This window comes from Arvicola amphibius, chromosome 8 (genome assembly GCF_903992535.2).
Source record: "Arvicola amphibius chromosome 8, mArvAmp1.2, whole genome shotgun sequence".
Classification (NCBI taxonomy): domain Eukaryota; kingdom Metazoa; phylum Chordata; class Mammalia; order Rodentia; family Cricetidae; genus Arvicola; species Arvicola amphibius.
The window spans coordinates 66,482,477-66,509,295 of NC_052054.1; the positions used below are offsets into that span (position 1 = coordinate 66,482,477).

Genomic DNA, 26,819 nt, shown 5'->3' on the forward strand with positions numbered 1-26,819 from the left:
ATGTCGTCCGGGTCCAAGGAGGGTGGCGGGGGCTCCCCCGCCTACCACCTCCCACACCCACACCCACCCCAGCACGCCCAATATGTGGGCCCCTATCGGCTGGAGAAGACGCTCGGCAAAGGACAGACAGGTGAGCCTAGAATCTAAGCGGACACCTGGGGCGGGGGCGGGGTGCAGGAGGGGGCAGAGGGCGGGACCACTGGTATTTAAAGGGCAGACCCCTGGGTCCCACATAGAAAACGGGCTTGGGTTCTGAGTTCCAAGTGTCCACAGTGTACGGATGTAGGGACTTTGACTCTGGGACCTCGAGAGGGCAGGGATCTGGGACTTCTGGGTCCGAAGGAGAAGCAGGGGTCTGGACTCCTGTGGCTCAAATAACCCTATTGGGGCAGATGTTGGAGGGGCTCCAGGAGCAGTGGGGAAGCAGGCCCGTTGCGGGTGTGGGGCCCCGGCTGATTCTGCTAGCTGAGGCAGGCGGGTGCTGCAGTACAGCCGCAAGCAGGGTGGAGGTGCTGGCAGGGTGGAGGTGCGCCTATCCTGAGAGAGGCTGCTTTCCTGTCCCTCTTCTCAAGCTCAAAGGGGGCCACCTGCACTCTGGGCAGCAAGCTGGAGCCTTAGGGTGTGAAGTCGACCGCATTCTCCTCATTCTGCACAGTGTGGAAACAGGATGGAGAGGCAGGCTCTAGGAAGCTCAGCTCCCAGGAGTGGCCCTGGAAAGCAGGGTTCTATTTGATTGTTGCTAAATGCTGACTGTGACCACAAGCATCTCCTTCTGGGCAGTGGGTGGAGGTTATCTGGGAGTTGACCTCTAGTATTCCAGGCTGTAGGTCCCAGGTTCCTATGAAGCTGAGCTCCAGGCCTGAGACAGGAAAGGGAAGGCAGACTTTACATCCTGGTAGTAAGAGTGTGAAGTGTTGTTGACCTCAATTCATGAACTATGGAAGGCGGAGGGGTCGGGAGCCTGGACTCCTGGGTCTGAGGGAGAAAGGCTGGGGCCAAGACTTCTGGGTCTGAGGGTGGAGGGTTGAAATCTGGATTCCTGGGACTGAGAAAGGGTTATGCATCTGAGCTCTGAGTGCTCAAGTCCTTTAGTTAAGGACTCTGAGAAATAGGCAGGGATCCCTGAATGTGTGTGTAGGGGGAGGGGATGCTTGGAATTTGCTTGCTGTTGACCATGGCAGCTATTTTTTTAAGAGTTGTTTTTTTTTGTTGTTGTTGTTGTTTTGTTTTGTTTTGTTTTTAAGATAATTGAAAGGTTGGGGTTTGGAAGGAAGTGAGGATGGGGAGGCTTGGAAAAGAAGAAAATATGAGAGTGTATTCTTTGTGAGATTATGGGGCTTCTGAAATCTGAAAGGCAGAGAATTCAAGTGATGGGCTGGTTGAGAGAGCAAGGAGACAGACTGGGAGAAAGAAAACCTGGAAAGATGAAGTTGGGCAGACATACCAGAAGGTCAGAGAGTCAGAGTAAAAGCAAGGGGTAGGATGAGGGTGGACAGTCTGAAGGGACAGAAGTGGACAAGGGAAATTGGAAGGGAGCTGCACTTTGTAGGAATGGCAGCTGTCAGCCACCAGTTCAAATGCAGATGATTCAGGGGGGAAAAAGGGGTAGCCAACCTAGGATGGGGAGGAGAGCGAGAGTTTGACAATTTAAGAATTGGGGAGAGAGCTAGGAGAACACCCCATATTTATTTTAAATCTAACCTCCAGGGCTGGTTAAACTTGGGGTACACTGCATCACGGGTCAGAAGGTCGCCGTCAAGATCGTGAACAGGGAGAAGTTGTCGGAATCGGTGCTGATGAAGGTGCGTGCATGTGTGCGTGCATAAATATGTGTTTGTAGCAGGAGTGTCCTTTGGTGCTAAGATGGGGAGGTCACGCTGACCCCTTCTCTTGTGTCCCTGACCCCTCAGGTGGAGCGGGAGATCGCCATCTTGAAGCTCATCGAACACCCGCACGTGCTCAAGCTCCATGACGTCTACGAGAACAAGAAATATTTGTAGGTATTTATAGACGCCCAGCCCCTCCATCCTCCCTTCCCATGTTATCATTCCAAAAACCGGACCTAGTGTAGCCTGTCAAAACTCAAGCCGTGGGCTGGAGATGGAACTCAGTTGTAGAATGCAGGAAGCCCCGAGTTCAGGCCCCAGCATTGCAGAACTGGACGTGGCAGCACGCCCGCGTAATCTCAGCTCAGCTCTAGTGAGGTGAGGCAGAAGTATCAGAAGTTCAAGGTCACTCTCCCCTACGGGAGACCGTGACCGGGCCCAGTCGCTTCCCTCGGTTACAGGAACACCCTGTAATTCACACTCAGACTTGATGCTACTAACAGTACAGTAAGACCAGCGTGGTCCTGAGTGCAGGACAGAGGCTGAGCCTCTTGCTGCTGTCCTTCTGCTTCAGCCTCCTGAGTAAATGGGATTACCAGACTGTGCCAATTCCAGCTAACTGCCTTTCTCCCTAAGGCACTTACTTAGGGTTAGCATTAGCCTAGTAAAACCTGAAGGGTACTTCAAAATTCCCACTCTGGGACAATTGAGGTCTCTCCTGTCCCAGCATCACTTCCACGGCCAGGGCTGGCCACCACAACAATGGGCCTCCTCTGAAGTCCTGAGGCAGTATCACAAAGTCCATTACCGTCCTCTTAAGATGGGTGTGAGGGTCAGCTGTCTGGGCGTCGGAGAATGACTCTTTGTCCAGACTCTGGTGGCCCAGAGAACAGCTGGACTGGACAACAGAAGAGGGGACAAACCTCACGCTCCCCCAACCTTCCCATAGTGTAGAATGAAGCCACTCCAACATCCATCAGATTGGTAGTACGGGTTTCCCCAGACTAGAAGCAGTGCCCAGCCCCAGGTCCTCATGGGAGTTGTAGTCCTTAGGCTTCCCAGGTGTGGAGGCAAGAAGTCATTGTCTACAAAGTTGATGGTTACCACTCCCATTCCACCATCCGGGCTGAGAGAGGGCTCGTGAGAGTTTGTGCTTCACATGGGAATCTAGCCGACCAACAGCTCAGAAATCGAGTTTTTGTTTCCCATGAGCTGATAGGAACTGGAGGTTTAATCTTCCAAAGCCTGATGGGATTTGGAGTCTCTAGAATCCAGGTGGCTGATGGGAATTGGGACTCTCTTTGTCCCAGAGGCTTATGGGAAGTGAGAGGGGTTTGCTTTGTTTTGTTGTTTTTATAAACTTCTTTGAATTATTGGGAGTTGTAGTTTCTCTCTGGTGTACTGTAATTGTTACTGCCCACGAATGAAGGAGAACTTTGGTTTTTTTCAAGTCACAGACTTGTGACAATTAGAGGATTGGCCTGGGGGTTGGGGAATGTGCTAATGGGACTAGGGTCTTTATTTCCCAGAGTTCCATGGGAATTATGATTTCTGACCTGAGGCTCCAATGGAGTTGCTTATCTCCAAAAACAACCAACAGTTTCCTTGTGACTCTGTGCTACCCGGGACTAGTGGGAATTGAGTTTTGGTTTCCTAGAGACGTGTGGATATTGGAATCGCTTCTACTAGAGGCTTGTGGCAATTGGCGTCTCTTTCCCAGGAGATCGTAGCAGTTGACATTTCTTCCTTGCAGATACTGGTGGGAAACTGGGGCTTCACCGTCTTCGGTAAAGGGAGACCAGGCCTTTGTCCTTCGCATGCCCCTTCCAGCCCTCTGCCCCGTCTATGTCTTTCAGATACCTGGTTCTGGAGCATGTTTCTGGTGGTGAGCTGTTTGACTACCTGGTAAAAAAAGGTAGACTGACGCCTAAGGAGGCTCGGAAGTTCTTCCGCCAGATCGTGTCAGCGCTGGACTTCTGCCATAGTTACTCCATCTGGTGAGGGGACAGCTGCAGGGGGAGATGGCTGAGGGTGGCCCAGGAGGTAGGTCCCTGCAGCCGCATGGAGGGCTGAGCAGAAACCAGTGTGGTTAGCCCTCAACCCTAACCTTTTTAAAATTCCTGGTATTGTAACTCAGACCGTATCATTTTACCCTTTGAAAAAGTGTACAGTTTCATAGTTTTAAATAGACTTTCAGTCTTGTGTATGGTTGCTATGTAATTTTACAACTTTTTAAAAAAATTGTGTGTGTGTTTGTGTGTGTGTGTGGTTTGGGGCTTGTGTGTGCTAGGCAAGCACTACCGTTTGCCATACATCCCCAGCTTCTTTCTTCCTTCCTTCCTTTGTTTTTTTTCTTTGTATGTGTGAGAAAGAAACCAGGCTTCTTATAGCCCCTCTGTATGTAGACTAGCCTGCCCTCAAACTCATTGCAAATCTCCTGTTTCCACCTCCTGCATACTGAGATCACAGGTGTGCACCACCCCATGTGGCTCTGTATTTGGCATTTTTTGCATTTTGTTTTTTACTGATGTGTGTGGGAGAGTGTGTACACACATATGCAACAGTGTGCACACGGAGGTCAAAGGACAACTTTCAATAGGCTGTTCTTTCCACTTTGTGGATCCTAGGGAATCAAATGGGTCATCAGGGACAGAGGCAAATGCCTTTACCCATGAACCATCTTGCCAGCACTTCTGTCCTATTTAAAGCCAACTCAAGGTCACTAAGAGTGGATCCTATGGTTTCTTCTAGATGTTGTAAAGTGTTATCTCTTGCATTTAATCCTGGGGTCCCTTTCAAGTTAATAGTAGTGTTTGATATGAGGTAAGAATTGCAGTTTATGTTTTTGACATCCCTGCAAAGAGACTCCTCAGTTACTTCAGGCTAGACAAGATATGTTATGATGCATGCAGCATTTAGTGTGAGGAGTACATACCTGTAATCCTAGCACTCAGGAGACAGAGGCAGGAGCATCATTGAGGGTTCAGTGCCAGTCTGGGCAATATAAAGAATTCTATGCCACCGAGGGCTACATAGAAAAACCCTGCTTTAGCCAAGTGGTGGTGGTACATGCCTTTAATCTTAGCACTTGGGAGGTAGAAAGAGACGATCTCAGTGAGTTTGAAGCCAGTCTGGTCTACAAAGTGAGTTCCATGGCAGGCTCCAAAGCTACAGAAAAACCCATCTCGAAAAAAACCAAAAAGAAAAAAAAGAAAAAGAAAAACCCTCTTTTGCCAGGAATGGTGACACATGCCTTCAATCCCAGCACTTGGGAGGCAGAGACAGGGATTTCTGTGACTTTGAGTCCAACTAGGTCTACAAAGTGAGTTCTACAACAGATAGGACTGTTATACAGAGAAACCCTGTCTCAAAACACACACATACACACACACACACACACACACACACACACACACACACACCTTTTTTTGTTTGTTTTGTTTTTGTTTTTCGAGACAGGGTTTCTCTGTAGCTTTGGAGCCTGTCCTGGAACTAGCTCTGTAGACCAGGCTGGCCTTGAACTCACTGTTTTTACAGACAGTGGGGGTGTGTGGCTAAAAAGATTACTCAGTGGTTAGAACAAGTCCTACTACCCATATCTAAAGTCTCAACTGCCTTTAAAGATGGGATGCCTCTGGCTTCACCAGACACTTGTAATCACATGTGCACGCGCGCACACACACGCGCGCAAGCTAAATCTTTTTAAAAGGCAACTAAATGCTAGTTATTAAAATTAAGTTCAACACTTTTTTGAGCAGCCAGGGTACCAAGTCCTGGCAATGAAGACTATAGCCTGTAGGGGGCACTATTCAGCATATTGTGTCTGACCCACTTACTGACTGCTTCAAATAGAAACTGCAGAATTCTACAGCCCGCCCACACCTCCAGATTTGACCCTTAAATCTTGAGGCGTTTGGTCCAGGATTAGAAAGGTCCTGAAAAAGGAACCAATTGCCTGCTTTGAGTGGGCAAGTTTTTTTTTTTTTTTTTAACATGAAGCCTATACTGGTGATGTATGCTTTTAGTCCCGCACTCAGGAGGCAGAGGCAGGTGGATCTCTGTGAGTTCCAGGACAGCCAGAACTGCATAAAGAGACCCTGTCATAAAAAAATTTAAAAAATTAAAAAATTATTTGATATGCCCATAAATAATGATGATAATAACAACAATAACAACAACAATAATAATAGCTGGGCATGGTGGTACACATCTTTAATCACAGCACTTGGGAGACTGGTAGATCTGTGAGTTCAAGCCAACCTGGACCACAGACTGAGTTCTAAGACCGCCAGGACTACACAGAAAAACCCTGTTTTGAAACTCAAAACAATAAATACAATTACTTGGTATGGAACTATTTTTATTTTTATATTTATTGCGGTATTAAGGAAGACTGAGTCTGTTGGTGTAGCCCGGATTGGCCTGGAACTCGTACCAATCCTCCTGTCTTGGCCTCCAGAGTGCTGCAGTTATAAACATGGCACACCATACCTCATTGTATTTTTTTTTCTAAGACAGGATTTCTCTCTGTAGAGCTGACTGTCCTGGAAGTCGCACTGTAGGCCAGTCCGGCCTGAAACTCAGAGATCCGCCTGCCTCTGCCTCCCAAGTGCTGGGATTGAAGGCGTAAGCCGCCACTGCCTACCATATATATATATATAAAATATACAGTATTCTGCCTCCATGTATGCTTGCAGATCAGAAGAGGACCCTGGTCTCTTTATAAAAAGACCCTGGTCTTTTTCATTATAGATGGTTGAAAGCCACCATGTGGTTGCTGGGAATTGAACTCAGGACCTTTGGAAGAGCATGCGGTGTACTTAACCTCTCAGCCATCTCTCCAGTACCTTAGCTATATTTTTATATTTCTCTTTTTTCGTTTTTGTTTGTGAGATGGTCAAGTGACTTGTTCCACATGTCAAGATCAGAAGACAACTTTTGGGTTCTTCATTCATGTGGCTTCTGATTATTAGAAATATAAAAATTGGGCCAGTGAGATAGTTCAGCAGGTAATGGTCCTTGCTGTCAAGTCTGATGACCTGAGTTTGATCTCTAGAAGCCACGTGGTGTGGTAGTACATACCTCTGGAGGTAGAGACAGGTAAATCTCTGTGAGTTTCAGGGCAACATAGTGAGACCCTGCCTCAATAAATAAGTAGATTTTAAATTGGGACTGCAGAATGGCTCAGTTGTTATGAGCACTGACTGCTCTTCGAGAAGACCTGGTTCCAATTTCCCGCACTACATGGTAGCTCACAATCATCTACAACTCTGGTACCAGGGGATCCAACACTCACTTTTAGGCACTAGACATTCCAACACATGCATGCAGGCGAAATACTCGTGGGGGCTGTCGAGATGGCTCAGTAGGTACAAGAACTTGCAGCAGTGCAAGTCCAGTGCTTAAGAGACAAAAACAGAAAGCTCCCTGGCATTAGCTGGGCAACTAGTCTAGCCATATTGATGAACTCCAGATACAGTGAGGCCCTGTCTCAAAATGCACAGTGGAGAGTCATTGAGGAAGACCCTAGATATCAACTTCTTGCTTCCATGTGCATGCACGTACGTATGTACACGCCCATCACACAGAAAGGCATGAATAATCAGGCATAAGTGATATATGCCTATGATCTCAATATCTGAGAGAGTGAGGCAGAAGGATTGATTCAAATTGGAGGTCTACTTAGGTCACATATCAAGACATTATGGCATGACCCTATTGCGCGCACATATACACATACACACAAAGTCAGGCTTGAGGCCACGTGTTTGTAATTCCAGAACAGGGGAGATAGAGGAAGGAGACCAGGCAGGATTTCAAGGCCATCCTGGACTATCTAATCGCTGTGAGGGCTATCTTGGGCTACAAGACGCCTTGTCTTTAAAAAACCCTAGAAGTATCTCACTCTAAGAGGTGGTGAGTGAGGATGGGCTTCTCTGGGGGCAGCCAAAGCTGAACTTCACCTGTTTGTCTTAGTCACAGAGACCTGAAGCCAGAGAACCTGCTGCTGGATGAGAAAAACAATATCCGGATAGCAGACTTTGGCATGGCATCCCTGCAGGTGGGGGACAGCCTCCTGGAGACCAGCTGCGGGTGAGTGGGAGGCCCAGCCGCCTGCCCCCAGGGTTCCTGGGAAGGATAAGAAGCTGGCCAGAGCTCACACCGTCATGGCACTCTCTGGTTTTCCTTCTCTTCCTCCAGGTCTCCCCATTATGCGTGTCCAGAGGTGATCAAGGTGAGTGAGGGCGAGGGGACGCTGAGGGAAGGGGCCGAGTGGCAGCAGGGACGCTGAGGGAAGGGGCCGAGTGGCGGCAGAGACGCAGGTGGAATGGTACCGTTTGCCTTCCAGGGCGAGAAGTACGACGGCCGCCGGGCCGACATGTGGAGCTGCGGGGTCATCCTGTTCGCCCTGCTTGTGGTAAGGCGCCTGTTGCTGCCACCCTGTATCTGCAGTGTCACCCAATGGAGCATAGAAACTCATATGCACCCTCACCTCTAGCGCCACCTCCGAAGGAGTGATAGCATGCGTGTGTCCATGTGACCTCAAATGTTTGTAAGCATGTGTGGCTGTATGGATATATATCTATCTATGTGAGTGTGTGTGATGTCTTGACATATTTTTGTGAGAGGGATCTGGAAAATACATGTGTGCTCTCCCAAATATGTGTGTGTTGGGGGGGGGATGATAGTAGCATGAATTTTAATCGGTCTTAATAATAAATACTTAGGGTCAGCTATCAGGGGTGAAAGCTGAATGGTCAGAGAAGCAGAGCAGCCAGCCACTAGAGTTCTTACCTCTACCAGTGCTCAGACCAAAGGGGCGATTCTGTCCTCAGACTGACTGCCTCAGACTGCACTGAACTCCTGTTTCCTCCCACCTTATATTCCTCTCTCCGCCTAGCCATATCATTCCTGTCTCCACCTCCCTAGTGCTGGAATAAAAGGTATGTGATCCCTGGTGCTGGGATCACCTTTGCGTGAGCTCTGTTTCTCTTTTAGACTGGATCAATTTCGTGTAGCCCAGGGTGGCCTTGAACTAACAGAGATCCATCTGTCCCCCCAAGTCCTGAGATTAAAGGTGTGTGCCACCACTGTCTGGCCTTTCTAGTAGCTTGGCTCTGCCTTCTGATCTTCAGGCAAGCTTTATTTGTTAAAATACAAACAAAATATCTCAAATATATATATGTTGTGGATGAACCCATGAATCTAAATATATGTGTGTATGTGTGTGGATGTATATATAGAGCAGTGGTCCTCAACATTACTAATGTTGCAATCCTTTAATATAGTTCCTCATGTTGTGGTGACCTCCCCCCCCACCAGCCATAATTTTTTAAAAAATATTTATTTATTTATTATGTATACAATATTCTGTCTGTGTATATTTTGAAGGCCAGAAGAGGGTACCAGACCTCACTAAAGATGGTTATGAGCCACCACGTGCTTGCTGGGAATTGAACTCAGGACCTCTGGAAGAGCAGGCAGTGCTTTTAATGGCTGAGCCATCTCTCCAGCCCTTTTTTTTTTTTTTTGAGACAGGGTTTTTCTGTAGCTTTGGAGCCTGTCCTGGGACTCACTTTGTAGACCAGGCTGGCCTCAAACTCACAGAGATCTGTCTGTCTCTGCCTCCCGAGTGCTGGTATTAAAGGTGTGCACCACCACCCGGCAATAAAATTATTTTTGTTGCTACTTCATAACTGTAGTTTTGCTGTTATGAATTGTAATGTAAATATCTGTGTTTTCAAATGGTCTTAGACTGCCTCTGTGAAAGGGTCCTTCGACTCCTCCCCCTCAGAAAGGGTCATGTCTCACAGGTTGAGAAATGCTGACATAGAGAGACAGGCGGTGTCTCATGTCTTCCAGGCTAGCCTTGAACTCATATATAGGCAAGGATGGCTTTGAACTCCTGGTTCTCCAGCCTCCACCTCCCAAATGCTTGGATCACAGGCATCCACTACCATACCTGATTTGTGCGGTATTAAGGACTGAACCCAGGGTTTTGCATGCTAGGCCTAGTTTTACCTAGTGTTTTACCTAATGAATATCCTCAGCCACATGACCATTTCTCCCAGAAACTTCCCAGAGCCTCGCTCTTTGCCCTCCCTCACCCCCATCCCCAGGTCAGACCTTGTGGTAAGCGCTCTTCTTCCCGGCCGGCCGTGGTCAGGGTTGTCAGTATGCATTTTGTTGCATAACTTCTCAAGCCCCATCTCCTTTCCTTGCCTGTCATAAGCTCCTTGAGGTGGGACCTGTATCAGTGGCTTTCATCTTTGTACATTTGTTGACTCATCTTTGAAGACCCAGAGTTGGCCTGTCGTGACCCTCCTACTAATGTAGCATGAATTAATAACTATCTCAAAGCAGGCTTTCTTCTGAGCATAGTTGTTATTAGATTTATTTTTTATTTATGTGTGTCTGTGTGTACATGTTGTCTATGGAAACAAAAAGAGTATGAGATCCTCTGGAGCTAGAATTATAGGTGGCTCTACACCTTCTAGTGTGGGCGCTGGGAACTGAACTTGGGTCCTCTGAAAGTGCTCTTAGCCATAGAGTTTCTCTGTGTAGGCCTGGCTGTCCTGGAACTTGCTCTATAGATCAGGCTTGCCTCAGACTCAGAGATCCACCTGCTTCTATATCCTGAGTGCTGGCATTAAAGGCCACCATTGCCAGACTAAGATTTATTTATTTTATGTATATGAGTGTGTTGCCTGCATGTATGTCTGCGAACTTTGTGCTTGCCTGATGCCTGCGGATGCCAGAAACGCAGTCTAAATCCTCTGGAGCTGGAATTATGGACAATCGTGAGACACCATGTTGATCCTGGGAACCAAACCCAGGTCCTCTGCAAGAGCAGCACGTATTCTTAACTGCTAAGCCGTCCCTCCAGATCCATTTTTTGGGTGTTTTGAGACATTTTCATGTAATCCAGGCTGACCCCAAACTTAACTGTGTAGCTTCCCTTGAGCTCCTGTGCCTCCTCCCACCGCCCGTGCCATGGGTGTTATCATTTAAAACCCAGCAGGAAGAGAGTCATACCACTCGACAGGGCTCACATGGGAGGTTAACTGGAAGAGGAGAAAGAAGGGGCAGAGAGTGGCAGAAGAGAAAAAGACGGAGAAAGAGATGGGAGGTGGACAAAGCTCACCTTTTATAAGGGTACGTAGTGAATGTGCACAGGGGGCGCTCTCATTGGCTGCAGCTGCGGACCTATCCTGTCAGGACCCCAAGGGCAGGCCAGTACAGATGCCTGAATACTAATAGTGGGGATACGGTGCTGGCAGTTGAACACAGGGATTTGTATGCTGAGCAAGCTCTCTACAATGACTGGGCTGGACCTCCAGACCCACCTCTCAGTCTTTTGTTATCAAATGGGGAGAAGACAGTTCAAATCTTGGCCAAGTAAGTCACTCTCTTTCTGTAAGCCTCAGTCTCCTGATGGGCCCAGCGTGAATAATTACAGTACCAGCAATCCTGAAGATGTCCGTTAAAGGCGAGATCCAGTTCTGTATCCAGACAAGCAATGAAAAGCACGTTAAAAACAACTTAGAGTTGCAACCAGTTGACCTTGATCAAAGGGGGCGCAGCAGTGGGTAGAAGGAACCTAGCTGGCTCTCCAGAAGCAACAACTCACGATTCCAGTCCTCGCTAACTCACTGTTCACAGTGATTATAAATAACTGAACTTCCGAGAGTAATGAGGACCAGCTGTGCTGTGACAGATATTCCCCGTAAGATCCTTATAGCCCTTCCATAGAGGCGAGAAGCTGAGGCTCACTGCCGACACATCAGGCCCCAGACAGCCAAAGGTGGGCTTTTGGACTCCAAGACCAGCAGTGAGGTGGTCTCTTCCCATCTTCCTTTCTGTCCATGCCCCTGAGATATAAGGGACAACCATTTAAGACACTTGGAAAAACCCTGAGACACATCACCTCTCCCAAGAGCCCTCCTCCAGCTCCTTAGATCAAACAAGACTCCCTTAATCTGTCCCTAATCGTGGTGATAACATCATCCCATTTAGCCCCATTCAGCCTGGGTTTTTTTTCTCTTTGTTCCTTTTTATTTTCTTATTTTTGCTATTTTTAAACATTTATGTATTCATTGGGTGCGTGCGTGCGTGCGTGCGTGCGTGCGTGCGTGTGTGTGTGTGTGTGTGTATCCAAGGCATGCATGAGGTCAGAGGACAACTAGCAGGAGGCAATTCTTTCCTTCACTGTGTAGGTCCCAGGGATCAAACCCTGCTGCATAGGCTTAGAAGCACATGCCTTTACCCAATGAGTCATTTCATGGCCCTATTTGAGACAGGTTCTCATATATCCCAGGCTGGCCTTGACCCCATTATGTAACTGGAGACGACCTTGAACGTGTGTGTTCCTACCTCCTCTGGGTGCTAGGGTTACAGAAGTCAACTCCATGTCCCTGCAGAGACAGTGCTGGGGATCATGCACAGCTTGTGCTCGCTCAACAAGCACGCTACTGCAGCCAAGCCACACTCCCAGCCATCTTATTTTTCCCTGCTTCCTTCATTATGTTTTGTGCTGGTGTTTGTTTCATACAGGGTCTTTCATGTTGGCCTTGAACCAACAGAGACTGCTTGCCTAAATCTGCCAAATTCTGGGATTAAAAGTGCACACCCCCACACCAAGCCCTCTTTAGTTGTTTTTAGTTAGTTAGTTAGTTAGTTAGTTAGTTTGAGACAGGGTCTCACTGGTAACCCTGGCTGGCCTAGAATTCACTCTGTAGACCAGGCTGGCCTTGAACCCATGGAGATCCAGCTACCTATGACACGTGAATGCTAAAATTACACCACAACCAACCCTCTCATTTGTTTTATTGGTATCTATTTATTTATTATTTCATTCTGCTGAGCCACCACACCCCAAAATCTCCTGCTTTACTCTCTTTCAGTTTTGGTGTTGCTATGTAACCCACACTGGAATAAAACTCATTATGTAGCCCAGGCTGGCCTCGAACTTGCATCAGTCCTCCTGCCTTAGCCTCTTGAGAGCTGGTATCACAAGCATGCGTCACCATGCCTGGCAAATACAATATGATAAGCGTGGTGGGACTTCCCACGGTACTGGGAGCGAACCCAGGGACTGGAATTCAACAGGCAAACACTACTACTGAACTGCATCTCCAAATGTTCCACCTGTTCTTTTGGTTGTTTGGTTGGATGGTTGTTATAGGGGTTTTTTGTTTTGTTTTGTTTTTTGTGTGTGTTTGTTTGTTCTTCAAGACAGGGTTTCTCTATAGTCCTGACTGTTTTGGAACTCACTCTGTAGACTAGAATGACCTCGAACTCACAGACATCCGCCTGCCTCTACCTCCCAAGTGCTGGGATTAAAGATGTGTGCCACCACTGTTCCACCTGTCTTTCGTTGTTTTGTTTGTGCATTTGTTTGGGTCAGGGCCTCACTATGTAGCCCAGGCTGGCCTCAGGCTCACAGCAGTGTTTTAGAGACACACTTCCCCCTTGCAAATCTCTTATGTCACTTAGTATCACACACTGGACAGCCCTTGCCAAATTGCCGAGCTTCTTGTGTCTTAATTTCCCAATCAAAAGTGAGAATAATGGACTGGAGAGATGGTTTAGTGGCTAAGAGCACTTACTGCTCTTCTAGAGGACATGAGTTCAATTCCCCACACCCACATCAGACAGCTCACAACTGTGTGTAGCTCTAGCTCCAAGGGATCTGGCTTCCAATACACCTGTATATACACACACAGAGATATACCTAAATAAAATTTTTTTTCAAATGAGAATTATTTTGGTTTTGAGGTACGTTTTTGTTTTGTTTCTGTTTTTTTTGGGGGGGGGGGGTTGGTTTTTCGAGACAAGGTTTCCCTGTAGTTTCTAGAGCCTGTCCTGGAACTAGCTCTTATAGACCAGGCTGGCCTCGAACTCAGAGATCCTCCTGCCTCTGCCTCCCGAGTGCTGGGATTAAAGGTGTGCGCCACCACCGCCCAGCTGTTTCTGTTGTGTGTGTGTGTGTGTGTGTGTATGTGGTTTTTGTTTGTGGCTGTGTGTTGTGTCACCCAAACTTGCCCTAAATTCACGATGTAGCTGACCACTACCTCCCAAATTCTGGGATTGTAGTCATGTGCAACTACTGGTGCTGGGAATTGAACCCAGAACTTCTTGAATGTTAGGCAAGCATTCCACCAACTGAACCACATCTCCTACCTTGTAGGTGAGGCTCTTAAGAGTGTCCTCCCCGGGGGGCCTCTTGTGTCCATGGTGACAGTGAGATATATGAATGCTTAAGCTCTGCCTAAGGCAGTGGTTCTCAACCTTCCTAATACTGTGACCCTTAAATGCAGCTTCTCGTGTTACAGTGACCCCAACCATAAAATTATTACACTGTTACTTCATAACTGTAATTTTACTATTGTTATGAATCATAGTGTAAATATCTGTGTTTTCCGAAGGTCTTAGGTGACCCCTGTGAAAGAATTGTTTGATTCCCCCCACAAAGCGTTTGTGACCCATAGGTTGAGAACCACTGACCTAAGGGGTCTTGATAATGTCTTGTACAGGGGGCACTGCCCTTCGATGATGACAACCTGCGCCAGCTGCTGGAGAAGGTGAAACGCGGGGTCTTCCACATGCCACACTTCATCCCTCCGGACTGCCAGAGCCTCCTGAGGGGGATGATCGAAGTGGAGCCAGAAAAAAGGCTCAGTGTGAGTTGGTAGGGACTGGCAGAAGAGGAATGGTGCGTGAGGTGACGGACTTACCAAGGGAGTCATGGGACCAGTGTCTGGAGCACGCCTGTAAATCCGTAGATGGTTGAGTTCATTACTTCAGCTACAAGACCAAGGTCCAGCCAAACTTAAAAACTAGAGAGAAAGCGGTCCAAGGTTGAACCAGGGAGTCCTGGACCTTGAGGATGGCTTATGTTTGGATTAGCAGGGGTTAGAAAGGCTGGCACTGTGCATGCGGAAAACTGCCACCCAGAGTCTAATAATGGTCAGTCTATAGGCCCACAACTTTACTTCAACCAGAGGAAAACATAATATGTCATCCTGCCTCTGGTTGGGGAGGTCAGGGACCCCCCCTCCCCCGAGTCAGCTCTAATCAATTTTATTTAATTGCTCACCTTCTGTGTGTATATGACCTAATTTCTACTTCTCTGTGACCCACCCCTTCACAGCTGGAGCAAATTCAGAAACATCCCTGGTACCTGTGAGTAAGAGGGAATTGAAGTTGGGTACCCAAGGGAGGTAGGGCATTGGGGCCAGAACAGAGGTGGACAGTGGGATGCCATGTTCCTGATGGGTGGATGGGAGTAACTAAGTTTCAGACTTATGAGCCCTGGCAGAAGAGGACAAAGCTGAAGAGGGTTGGACCAGGGGGAGGGTGGGGAAGTTCGGGGTCAGAGAGAGAACTAGGATCTGGACCCCCTGGGTCTGAAGGAGGAAGACTGGGGTCTGAACTTCTGGTCTGAGGGAGGAGAGCTAAATCTTGATTTCCTGGGTCCAAGGAAGTCAAGCTGGTGACCCAGGTCCTAGGAGGAGTAGCCTGGGCATGGGACCTAAGCCTAGGATGATAAAGGTTCTATTGCGAATGCTGGTTTCTACAAAGTGTTTCTGCACCTTTCCAGGGGTGGGAAACATGAACCAGACCCTTGCCTGGAGCCAGCCCCAGGTCGCAGGGTAGCCATGCGGAGCCTGCCTTCCAATGGAGAGCTGGATCCTGACGTTCTGGAGAGCATGGCGTCTCTGGGATGCTTCAGAGACCGCGAGCGGCTGCACCGAGAATTGAGAAGCGAGGAGTAAGAGCTCCCAAGCTCCTTTCACGGGCACCCCACTTCACCCTTTGAGTGGATTGTGGCAGTTCCCTATACTGCCTGCAGGGGGTGTACCATGTCCAGACTTAGGGGACCAACAGACTAGAGGCAAGACTTAGAGCTGGTGTGCACACAGGAACAGTTGTGACCTGGAGAGGAATGCAGGCATGGATGATGTCTACGTATGTAGAACTTAATATGTACTTAGTAAGTGCCCCAGGGTTAGCTACTGTTACTGTTGTGATGTGCATTGATCATAGGAAGACAACTATGCTGAGCTGTAAGAAAATGGCATTCTGGTCAGAGAAGAGAAATAGGACCTGAACACCTGTGTCTGAGAGAGGAGGCCTTGGACTTGAAGGATTGTGGTGGGAGGGGTGGGGTCTGGATTTGAACCCATGGACCTGGGGACAGATCTACTAGGTTGCCTGAGCTCAAGGAACCACAGGACCCAAATTTCCTAATTTTACATGCATTTTTTTCCCATTACATTTATTTACATATGGGAGGAGGGGTGGTGCCAAGGCACATTTGTGAAGAGCAGAGGATAACTTGGCAGGAGCTCAATTCTTTCTTTCCACCACGTGGGTCCCAGGGAGCCAACTCAGGCCAATCAGACTTTAGTGGCAAGCACCTTCATTCATCTCTCCAGCCCTGGGCGCTGATTTCTGACCTCAGTCCTTCCTTAACCGCCTCCCTCTTTCCTGTCTCAGAGAAAACCAAGAAAAGATGATCTATTACTTGCTTTTGGATCGGAAAGAGCGGTATCCCAGTTGCGAAGACCAGGACCTGCCTCCACGGAATGATGTTGGTGAGAAGGCAGATTGAGCATTCAGATCCCAGGATTCCCAAGGGAGAGGGATGCTATAGGCCCTGGGAGTTTATGTTTAGACAGCTAGATTTTTTTTAAAAACTTGCTCTGCTCTGGGCCTCAGTTTATCCATGTGTTTGCTTTTTTGTTGTTGTTGTTGTTTGTTTGCTTGTTTTGTTTTGTTTTGTTTTTCAAGACAGGGTTTCTCTGTGTAGCTTTTGGACTTGTCTTGGAGCTCACTCTGTAGACCAGGCTGGCCTCAAACTCACAGAGATCCATCCACCTGCCTCTGCCTCCCAAGTGCTGGGATTGAAGGCATGCACTACCATCTCCCAGCTCCCCACCAGTTTACAAGGCAGTATGTATGTGGTGTGTACAGTTGAGCAAATTTACCTACTGAGGGGTTTGATACCCTCTCCCTTCAGACCCACCTCGGAAGCGTGTGGATTCTCCCATGTTGAGCAGACATGGGAAACGGAGGCCGGAGCGGAAGTCCATGGAAGTCCTGAGCATCACAGATGCTGGGAGTGGTGGTTCCCCAGTGCCTACCAGACGGGCCTTGGAGATGGCACAGCACAGTCAGAGGTGAGAGCCTGTCCCCTCCGGAAGGATCTTCAGCCCCAGAAAATAAAGGGAGCAAAACATTCTAGACCCTGCTTAACCTCAAGTGTTCTCCATGCCCAGGACAAATCACTCCCCTGCCTGGTCCTCTCCCTCATCTGGGAGGACATGGAAATGAAGGACTATCTGAACCTTTAAAACTCTCTCAGATTTGCTTTTTCAATCCTGTAAACAGATCCCGCAGCGTCAGTGGAGCCTCCACTGGTCTATCCTCCAGCCCTCTGAGCAGCCCAAGGGTAAGGCTAGACCCTCAGGTGAATTGATACAGATATGGAGAAGTCAGAAAAGATTGAACAGAAAACACAGTTTCATGAGGCATTTTTACCCCCAGAAGTGTAAAAGACCCCATTTCTGTGTCTTAGGTTTGGATTTGTAGTATATCTGAGGGGTTTAATCACTTATCATAAGTTCTTTGAGCACATTCAGTGTGCCAGTCTCTGCTTAAGTTGGGGTTGCAGTCTTAGTATGGTGATTGGAAACAGTGCCGGTGTCTCAAATAGTCTAGGTGCGGCTGGCGGAACTACAATTCCCAGCATGCCTCGCATTCCTCCCCAGCGAGGCTGAGCAAGTAGTGCTTCCAAAGCATCCTGGAAATTGTAGTCCAAACTCTTACCAGATCCTATTTTTCCACAGAGTCCGGTCTTTTCCTTCTCGCCGGAGCCAGGCGCTGGAGATGAGGCTAGAGGCGGTGGCTCCCCAACTTCCAAAACACAGACGCTGCCTTCTCGGGGCCCCAGAGGCGGGGGCGCTGGGGAGCAGCCACCACCCCCCAGTGCCCGTTCCACACCCTTGCCTGGACCACCAGGCTCTCCGCGCTCCTCCGGCGGAACCCCCTTGCACTCACCTCTGCACACGCCTCGAGCCAGCCCTACTGGGACCCCGGGAACGACACCACCTCCCAGCCCAGGCGGTGGCGTCGGGGGAGCTGCCTGGAGAAGTCGTCTCAACTCCATCCGCAACAGTTTCCTGGGCTCCCCTCGCTTCCACCGGCGCAAGATGCAGGGTAGGGGTTTCAGCAGATGCAAGACTGGAGTTGCCAACTTCTGAATTCTAATGTGAGAAGGAGGAGCTAAATGTCCATTGAGCCATCTCCATGGGGAGGGGAGTGTCTTCAAGTAGAAAAGAGCCATCTTCCTAAGTCCCAAGACAAATGGAGATGATAAGGTTTGGAGCGAAGAGGGGGTTTCGGGAAGGAGATGGGGACAGGCCCTGTATGATGTATTCTGGGTTGCCTACTCATCTGTCCATGGGCTTGAGACCCACCCTGAGAGGCGTGGCCTAACCACTGCCTTTCCTCAAGGGGCCAGGTCAGACTTCTGGGTTAAGGTTAGCCATTTGAGATGTGACTACACCCACAGGGCCCTGGATGATAAATAATAAAACGTGTTGACTACTTTCTCTCTCCTCCCTGACCAGTCCCCACCGCTGAGGAGATGTCCAGTTTGACCCCAGAATCCTCTCCCGAGTGAGTTCGACAAGGGAAGGAGCCGAATGGGAACTGAGGGAATTTATCTCTTAACGTCTTCCTGACCCTCCTGCTTCTATCCCTTTTCACCCAGGCTGGCAAAACGTTCTTGGTTCGGGAACTTTATCTCTTTGGACAAAGAAGAACAAATATTCCTCGTGCTAAAGGACAAACCTCTCAGCAGCATCAAAGCAGACATTGTTCATGCCTTTCTGTCGGTGAGAGCCCTGGCACACCCATTGACCACAAGGGTACACTCCCTGCCACTCTACCCAAGTCTTCCTTCTGAGACTCATGGGATTTGTAGTTTTCCAGCAAGAGTTGGACTTGGTCAGTATTGGACAGGGAGGCAGGAACAGACTATAGGAGCCAAAACCTAAAGTGCTGAAATAAGACCCTAAATAACAGAATCCTGAGTACCAGTGGAAGGTGAGTGAGTTGCCATGCTTTGCCACAAAATCTGAGGGTGGTAAAGACCGTTCTCAGTGGACCTTAACGCTTTCTACTTAGTCCCAGTCCCACAGCCCTTTGCGGTAGGGCTGATGGATTTTGCAATTACCAAGACATGTGACTTGTGGAGGAAGAGAAAAGTGTATTTCATATGGTTTAGAAGTGTATTTCATGTGATTCTAACTACCCCATAGATAGCGGAGACCACATGAATTTGGATTTGGTCTTCCGAATGTAGGGCAGAGGAACTACAGGCACCAGTGGCTGATAAGACTTGTTCCTTGTCCAGAGCCAGGTGTAGGATGGTTGTCTGTCCCTTAGATTGATGCCATCCTCATGTCCTCCCCTTTTAGATCCCCAGCCTGAGTCACAGTGTGCTGTCACAGACCAGCTTCAGGGCTGAATACAAGGCCAGCGGCGGCCCCTCCGTCTTCCAGAAGCCTGTCCGCTTCCAGGTGGACATCAGCTCCTCTGAGGGTCCAGAGCCCTCACCCCGAAGAGATGGCAGTAGTGGAGGTGGCATCTACTCCGTCACCTTTACTCTCATCTCTGGTGCGTCTCTCCTAACCAGCCTTGGGGTATTTGAGATCTCTAAATAGAATTTTCAGCAGGAGGGCAGCAAGAACAGGATATCAGCACGGAATTCTGATTCTGTGAGCCCCTCCCCTACATGCTTTTCCATTACCAGTCTTTCCATGGGCGTGTGTAATGAGATTATTTTATGGATATCAGTAATCACTAATTTGTCAAAGACAGAAATCTATGGAGTACTTTGTGCTATTATATATATATATATATATATATATATATATATATCATCTTCTATTATATACCATCTTCTATTAGAAGTGTGAGCGTGCTAGCCTCAAATATAAGTGTGCTACCCAGACCAGACATCACCAGTGTATCTACGGAGTTCTTCCTGAGCTCAAGGGTAGCCTTGGAATTTTAACTCCAGACAGCCATAACCAATCAAGAGTTAGCCTGACAGAAGAAAAACCACAGGAATGTCTTGCTTCCAATTCTTAGTTCCTGGGTCTTAATGTTAGAATTCCATACATAGGCGTGTTCCTATATCTGCTCTCTTCACCACCAGTTTTAATACATTATGGCGAGGGGATCAGTTTGCTCTGAGAACTTGTAAAGCAAGCTGCATTGAGTGTGTGTGACACAGCTGTCACATGGAGGTCAAAGGTCAGTTTGTGAGCATCATTTTTCTGCTGCCATGTGGTCCTGGGGTGAACTCGGGTTCTCAGGCTTTGCCACAAGTATCTTTACCCACCACGCCATCTTGCCAGTTCACGGTTGTTGTTCGCTTTTTTCTCTCACGCATTTTCTTCCTTTCTTTTTCTTTTCTTTCTTTCTTTTTTTTTTTTTTTTTAATTTGGTTTTCGAGATAGAGTTTGTCTGTTGTTTGAGGAGCTGCTTGTTCGTCCCGGCCACCCATAACTGAAATAATCACACAGAAACTGTATTAATTAAATCACTGCTTGGCCCATTAGCCCTAGCTTTTTATTGGCTAACTCTTACATCTTAATTTAACCCATTTCTATCAATCTATAACACCACAAGGTCACAGCCCTACCAGCAAAGTTTTAGCACATCAATCTCCAGTGGTGGATCTATGGCATCTCCCTGACTCCGCCTTTCTTTCTCCCAGCATTCTGTTTAGTTTTCCCCACCTACTTAAGTTCTACCCTATCAACAGGCCAAGGCAGTTTCTTTAATCGTTAATGGTAATCACAGCACACAGAGGGCCCTCCCATATCAGTTTGTAGCTTTGGAGCCTGTCCTGAAACTTACTCTGTAGACCAGGCTGGCCTCAAACTCACAGAGATCTGCCTGCCTCTGCCTCGCGAGTATTGGGATTAAAGGTGTGCAGCACCACCACCAGGCTTATTTTTCATGTTAGAAATTTTTATGTATATGAGTATTTTATCTGCATGTATGTCTATGCATCATGTGTGTGCCTGGTGCACAAGGAAAACAAAGGAAGGTATCAGATTCCCTGGGACTAGAGTTACAGGTAGTTATGAGCCACCATGTGGGTGCTAAGAATCAAACTTAAGTCCTCCAGAAGAGCAGCCAGTGCTCTTAACAACTGAGCCATCTCTCCAGCCCCTCACTTATTTTTCTTACATTTTTTTCCCCTCACATCCTTAAGGAAAGTTAAGGGAGCAACAACATCTATTTAAATAGAAACCAGCACCTATTGTTATATTAAAATGAAGATGTCAGGGTGTAATAGTATTCCTTAGGTGCACTACAGAGATCCATTTGGGAACCAGTTGACACAGACCCAACAGAGTCAGCAAAGTTACCCCTTAAAGGAGGACAGACTTGCTTGATGGAGGAGCCTTGCCTGCCTCTGCTCTGAGTAACCGTGTTTCCTATTTGCCCATCGCTCCACAGGTCCCAGCCGTCGGTTCAAGCGAGTGGTAGAAACCATTCAGGCACAGCTGCTAAGCACTCACGACCAGCCCTCTGTGCAGGCCCTAGCAGGTGGGTACCATGCAGCCAAGGTGACCAGCCCTCTGTGCAGGCCCTAGCAGGTGGGTGCCATGCAGCCAGTGTGACCAGCCCTCTGTGTAGGCCCTAGCAGGTGGGTACCATGCAGCCAGGGTGACCAGCACTCTGTGCAGGCCCTAGCAGGTGGGTACCACGCAGCCAGGATGACCAGGTACAGACTCTGTGCAGGCCCTAGCAGGTGGGTACCACGCAGCCAGGATGACCAGGTGCAAATTCTGCCTTCACTTTGCTTTGGAGAAGCCAGACTAGCCTACTTCTTGGACTTTTGGTCAGTGTCTTGCTGAGGCCTCCCCTGCACTGTTGGGAACAGATTTCCCACAAGAGGCTGGGCTCTGAGAAGGGACTCCTCAGCACCCAGAGGCGCTAAGAGGATAGTGGCCTCCATGTTGGGAGCCATGGAACTCTGTTCCGTGGGAGATTTACCAGCCATCCTGGTGTGCCTGGGCCTGGGGACAAGGCATGACCGTTAGACTAAAACCAGGACAGATAGGACATATTAGTGGCTCACTTTACAAGACCCAAATGTCATTGGCATTGAAGGACATAGTTCTTATCTGACTTCCATGGGGAAGAACAGAGGCCAGGCCTCAGGGAGGGGTTGTAATTCACCCAGGTTTCCATAAGAGAATAACATAAACTGGCCAGGGGTTAGCTCAGAGGTAGACCATTTACCTAGCAAGGGTTCCTGGGTCCAATCCCCAACAGAGAAAAAGAAAAGCAAAATACATAATCTGGGTGACTTTTTAAGCAATAGGAAACCAGGTATGGAGATGCATGCCTGTAGTCCCAGCATTCAGGAAGCTGAGGCAGGAAGACTGGCAGAAACTTGAAGGCCACTCTGAGTGACTAATTCCAGCCATTTTGGCCACTTAGTAAAGCTGTTTGAAAGCAAACAAATAGGACTGAAGGATGTGGCTCAGTTATAGAGCATGTACTATGCTCCGGGCTCAGTCCTAGCACCAGGTAATTAGAAGTGGTGTCACACAGCTGTAATTCAGGAAGCATTTTGGAGGTGGAGTGGGGGATCAGAAATTCAAAATCAGTCAAGCAATGGTGATGCACGCCTTTGATCCCAGCACTCTCTATGAGTTTGAGGCCAGCCTGGTCTACAGAGGGAGTTCCAAGACCTCCAGGACTACCCAGAGAAACCTTGTCTTGAAAAACAAAGTAAATAAAGAAAGAAAATGAGGGCTGGAGAGATGGCTCAATGTTTAAGAGCACTGGTTGCTCTTCCAGAGGACCTGGGTTCAATTGCCAACACCCACACAGCAGCTCGTAAGTGTCCATAACTCAAGTTCCAGTGGATTCGACACCCTCATACAGACACACATGCAGGCAAAATACCAATACACATTTTTTTTTTTTTTTTTTTGGTTTTTCGAGACAGGGTTTCTCCGTAGCTTTGGAGCCTGTCCTAGAACTAGCTCCTTGTAGACCAGGCTGGCCTCGAACTCACAAAGATCCCCTGTCTCTGCCTCCCGAGGTTTGGGACTAAAGGTGTGTGCAATTACTGCCTGGCAATTTTTTTTTTTAATTAAAAAATGGGGCTGGCACGCCTTTAATCCCAGCACTCGGGAGGCAGAGGCAGGCGGATCTCTGTGAGTTCGAGGCCAGCCTGGTCTACAAGAGCTAGTTCCAGGACAGGCTCTAAAAATGCTGCAGAGAAACCCTGTCTCGAAAAACCAAAAAAAAAAAAAAAAATGGGGCTGGAGAGATGGCTCAGTGGTTAAGAGCTCTTCCAGAGGTCCTGAGTTCAATTCCCAGCAACCACATGAAGGCTCAAAACCATGTATAATGAGATCTGATGCCCTTTTCTGCCATAAAGGCATATGTGCCGATAGAGCACTCATATACATATAAATAAATAAATTTTTTTTTAAAAAAACGGGTTTTTAAATGAAAGAAATTCAAAGTCACTCTCAGCTATGTATCAAATTTGAGGCCAGAGAGATATTCATGAGACCTTGTCTCAGAAATAAGCAAGTTAAAATTATTTTTTAAAATTATTTTTTCAAAAAGTGTAATTTATTTTGTGTGCATGGGTGTTTTTGTGTGCATGCTTTGTGTGTGTGTGTGTGTGTGTGTGTGTGTGTGTGTGTGTGTGTGTAGTTCAGAGGAGGGCATCAGAGCCCTCGGAAGTGGAATTACAGAGGGTTGTAAGCTGGGTATTGAATGCAGGTCCTCTGGAAGGGCAGCCAGGGCTCTTAGCCAGGAAGCCATCTCTCCAGCCTGGTAGCTTCTGTCCAGAGACTAGAAGTCCCAGGTCAAGGCAGCATACAGATCTGGTGTTTGTCGGCAGTCCATTTCCTCGTGCACAGATGACCTCTTCTCTCTATGTCTCCTTAGGGTTCACTTTTTGCCTTTTTCACATGGGGTCTCATCTATCCCAGACTGGCCTCAAGGTCCATATGTAGATACAAATGATCTTGAACTCCTGACCCTCCTGCCTCCGTCCTAGCTGCTGGAATTATAGGCAGACACCATGAGGCCTTTGATAATTTCGTAGCACTAATCCCATATATGAAGATTCCACCCTCAAAATCTAATCATCCTCCCAGAGGCCCCTTCAACTTCAGGGTGATGATTCCAGCATGTGAATTATGGGGACACAATGTTTACCCTGTAGTACAGTACAGGGTGTGTGTCTGCCATAGCAACCAGAGATGCAGAGATGAGAATTCTAAGTGAATGAGGGGTTTACAGAGAAAAGCAGGCCCCGTTTGTAGGAGCATGCTGAATACACAAGAGTCCTGTGAAATCAGCTTGACATCCCTCTGTCCCCGTCCCCATAGAAGAGATTGAACACAGAGAACTCAGCAATGGAGTAAAGCAGCCACTGGAGGATACTAGTAGCTTGACTCTTGACAGGGCTCATCTTGACCTTGGAGTCATTACTTATGACTGTCATTAATAAATGACCTCAAACCGGCTGGTAGTGGTGCACACCTATAACCCCAGCATTTGGGAAGCAGAGGCAGGTAGATCTCTGTAAGGCCAGCCTGGTCTACAGAGTGAGTTCAAGGACAGCTAGGGCTAAACAAGGAAACCTTATCTGGAACCCCCCCTCCCAAAAAAAGACCTCAAAGTTGGCCCTGAAACAGTTCAGAGTTTTCATCGTACTGTCCTGGAGGTGCAACACTCAAGCTAACCTCAGGGTGTCATCCTGAGAGCTGTCCTTTTTTGCTCTGCGACTCCTACCTACACCTGTGGCCACATCCTCCAGAGCCAGTACCACTGTACTGCCCCTGGCATGACTGGTTCATTCAAGGACTCGGGTGACTAACCTGGGTCTACCCAGATAATCCCAGGTAGTCTCCCCACCCACAGGGATTATCCTGAGTCACACAGATGAGCTCAGCATTTTCACAGGTCCCCAGCTTTATGAAGTGAACATCTGGGGGGGGGGCATTATTCAGCCTCCCTGGGGGGTTATTTGGCAGTGTGTGCAGACTCTTTTTGATCTTCTTACATGGTGAGCAGGAAGGTGTTACTGGCATCATGTGGGTGGGGACCAGGGATGCTGAAAAACCTTATAACTCACAGAAAATTTCTCACAACAAAGTTATTCAGGCCTCAGTTCCAGTGCCCAGGAGGATTAGTTAAATGACAGTTGCTGCAACGAAATACCTCACAAAGGCAACTTCAGAAAGTGGGGACTGGCAAGAGGGCTCGTCTAAAGGCCCAAGTTGGGTCCCCAGGAACCACATGATGGAAGGGAGAACACATTTCTGCAAGTTGTTTCTTTTCCACACTGGAACTGTAACACATACACGCCACAAAGACACGCACACACACACTTAAAAAGTAAGGGAAGTTCCAGGCAGCGGTTCCACATGTGCTTAATCCCAGCACTCAGGAGTCAGATACAGGCAGATCTCTGTACATTAGAGGACAGCCTAATGTTGAGCTCCATGCACACACAAAATCATGTGCACACACGTGCTAGCATATATGTACAAAGTGTGGCCTTCCTCGGGCCAGTTAAACCAGAAGGGTCTGAGACCCCAAAACAGTTCACAACACTGTGAGCCTCATTCCCATAGAATTTCCTAGTTATCAATAAGGGGTACTGCAGTTATCAGCCCTGTGGTTGCCTCTGAGAGCTGAGAATTTCTTGTGTTGGGCTAACCTGGGCCTCAGACAAGCTGGGTAGGTTTTTCCGAAGCTACAAGGCACCTCCACCTCCAGGCCTTCTATAAGAAAAGGTATGCTTCCCTATGGCAGCTGTCTCTGGGACTTGAAGTCCCACAGGTGGTGAATTTGGTCTCTGATTGCTATCACTACTACATTTATTTATTTGTGTAGGGAGAGTGAGCCCCATGGTGTACATGTGGAGGTCAGAAGACAGCTCGGAGTCAGTTCTCTCTCTCCTCCTCCTCTGTGGGTTCCAGGGATCAGACTTAAGTCATCGAGCCTGGTGACACCTTTACCCACTGGGCCATCGTGCCAGCCAACTTTGGTTTCTTGGGGTGACAGACCAGCAGACAGGAGCCTCACCTGGTTTCAGCAGTCTGACAGCCCATACAAAATTACTTCTTCCTTCACAGATGAGAAAAATGGAGCCCAGACCCGGCCTGCTGGTACCCCACCCCGAAGCCTGCAGCCCCCACCAGGCCGCCCCGACCCTGATCTGAGCAGCTCTCCCCGACGAGGACCCCCTAAGGACAAGAAGCTCCTGGCCACCAATGGAACCCCTCTACCCTGACCCCAGGGGGTCAGGGAAGGAGGGGAGCCCCCTCTACCCCCTTCCCTGCCCCCCTACTGTGAATCTGTATATAAGGCCCAAGGAGTATGTTGGGAGGCGGGGGGACATAAAATTTGGCCTTGCCCTGCAGGGATGGGGCTCCAGGGGCCGTGCCCAATGGGGGGAGGTTCTAGGGCAAAAAGGGGGTGGGAGCTGTTTCTATTTATTTATTGATTAATTTATTATTTTATTTATTGATCAATCTCTGCGGGTGGGGTGGGGGAGGGATGGGAGCTGGTTGGGGGTGGCTTAGCAGATCCGGACAGGGCCCTCTGTCTCTGTGTCATCCCCAACCCCTACTCCCCTTCCTGGGCCCCTGCTCCCCACCAAGTCCTTCTCCCTTCCCCTCCAACCTTCTGTACGGATTTGCTCTCCCGGAAGGAATTCTGGTTCTGGTTTTGCGTGATCCTGCCTGCGTCTGTCTGATTCCGCCGGCGGCAACAACAACAACAACAAAATTAATAAATAGCCTTGATCAGGGACAGCTGGCTGGCCTTCGCCTCTCAATTCCTGGGGTGCTTCCAGTCACAGGACAGGTGGGTACCATGATGCTGCCCCTCTAAGTGGTGAGCACCAGTCAGCTC

General features: G+C 48.4%; 1 protein-coding gene across 1 annotated transcript; it reads left to right on the forward strand.

Annotated features, from left to right (window-relative positions):
• Positions 1 to 26,314, forward strand: Brsk1 (BR serine/threonine kinase 1). The gene is made up of 19 exons (XM_038339574.1): positions 1 to 130; positions 1,708 to 1,802; positions 1,911 to 1,996; positions 3,683 to 3,823; positions 7,803 to 7,919; positions 8,028 to 8,061; positions 8,176 to 8,244; positions 14,363 to 14,509; positions 14,980 to 15,011; positions 15,430 to 15,600; positions 16,329 to 16,426; positions 16,852 to 17,011; positions 17,223 to 17,283; positions 17,681 to 18,050; positions 18,464 to 18,512; positions 18,607 to 18,730; positions 19,316 to 19,514; positions 21,375 to 21,464; positions 26,039 to 26,314. The coding sequence occupies exons 1-19, from the start codon at positions 1 to 3 to the stop codon at positions 26,194 to 26,196; spliced, it is 2,331 nt and encodes a 776-aa protein (XP_038195502.1). The 3' UTR covers positions 26,197 to 26,314.
• Positions 26,315 to 26,819: the final 505 nt, after the last annotated feature.